General features: G+C 40.6%; 1 protein-coding gene across 1 annotated transcript; it reads left to right on the forward strand.

Moving 5' to 3' along the window:
* The first annotated feature begins 256 nt into the window (after nt 1-256).
* LOC130500091 (uncharacterized) lies at nt 257-1135 on the forward strand. Its single transcript, XM_056994795.1, has 2 exons — nt 257-553; nt 653-1135. The coding sequence occupies exons 1-2, from the start codon at nt 257-259 to the stop codon at nt 1133-1135; spliced, it is 780 nt and encodes a 259-aa protein (XP_056850775.1).
* The last annotated feature ends 352 nt before the right edge of the window (nt 1136-1487 follow it).

A 1487-nucleotide genomic window follows, 5' to 3' on the forward strand; every position in this document is an offset into this window, starting at 1 on the left:
TAGCCTTCGCAGTGGTTGACACTGAAAATGATGATTCCTGGCAGTGGTTTTTTATGCAACTAAAACTTTTTATTCCTAACGACGAGGGTCTTGCGATAATCTCGGATAGGCATAACTCGATTGGGAAAGCAATTAAAATGTGTATCCGCTTGCTTCTCGTGTAATTTGCACGTACCATCTATATAAGAATATACTGGGACGGTACAAAGGAAAAGATGCATTTCGTCTGGTGAAGAAAGCGGCGAGATGTTTTAGGATGTCTGAGTTTACTCAGATTTTCGAGGAGATTGAAGCGATTAATCTAGCACTCCACGGCTACCTCCAAAGGGCTGATGTCCGACTGTGGACGCGTGTTCATTTCCCGGGCGAGAGGTACAATTTGATGACTACGAAAATAGCGGAATCAATGAACAGAGCATTGTCGAATGCTAGAGGTCTGAACATTGTTCGAATATTAGAATTGATACGGAGAGAGGATGCCAGATCGCAGCGAACCACGCTTACGCGTGGTGTGGAGAAACTACTACATCTAAGTAAGCCTTTAAGAGAATTAGTCAGCCTTTAAATTCATAAGTCAGTCTTTACAGATCTTAAGTCAGCCCTTTATATGTACTAAGTCAGTCGTTTCACATTAATTATATATTTTTAATAGGGTCGTGTAACTGCCGCCAGAGATTTGACGGTACAGAGGATTGATGATCATCACACTGAAGTTAAATATGGATCTTCCGACGAGTCTTTGCATGTTGTTAATTTGGTAGAGCGAAAGTGCACGTGTCGCCGTTTCGAACTCGAGAAATTACCATGTGTACACGCAATCGCAGCGGCGGAGTACATGAATGTTTCTCGTATATCCCTGTGCAGTCTTTACTATACCAGCAATTATTTGGTTAGCGCATACGCTGAATGGGTCATGCCGGTTGATTCAGCGCAACCTGTTCCAGAAATCGTGGCTAACGAACCCTGCTTGCCCCCGACTGTACGTCAACCACCAGGCAGACTGAAGAAAAATATGATGAAATCTGCTTTAGAAGTTGCATATCAAACAAACGTCCTAGGAAAGAGCACACATGTTCTCGATGTAGACAGAGTGGTCATAATGCGAAAACTTGTCCGATGTAGGCAAGTGTTGTAGGGATTTTCATGTTTTTGTATTACGGCTTAGTTTATGGTTTTAATGTTTTTGTATTACGGCTGATTTGTTGATTTTCATGTTTTTCTTACGACTGGGTTGTTGATTTTAATAGTTAATACTTATGGCCGGATGTTGTTTTTCATGTCCTTTGGAAAGCATATCTACGACTCTGATATGCGTAACGGCTGAGTTATTTTAACCTTGGCTGATTTATTGTTTACTAAGGCTGAGTTACCTTTTTAACGGCTGAGTTATTTTGAATTAGTAGTATGAAATAGGATGAAATCTGCTTTAGAAGTTGATAGTGCAACTTCTAAAGCAGATTTCAACCTATTTTTCTTAGATCATAATG

This window comes from Raphanus sativus, chromosome 9, assembly GCF_000801105.2.
Source record: "Raphanus sativus cultivar WK10039 chromosome 9, ASM80110v3, whole genome shotgun sequence".
Taxonomy (NCBI): domain Eukaryota; kingdom Viridiplantae; phylum Streptophyta; class Magnoliopsida; order Brassicales; family Brassicaceae; genus Raphanus; species Raphanus sativus.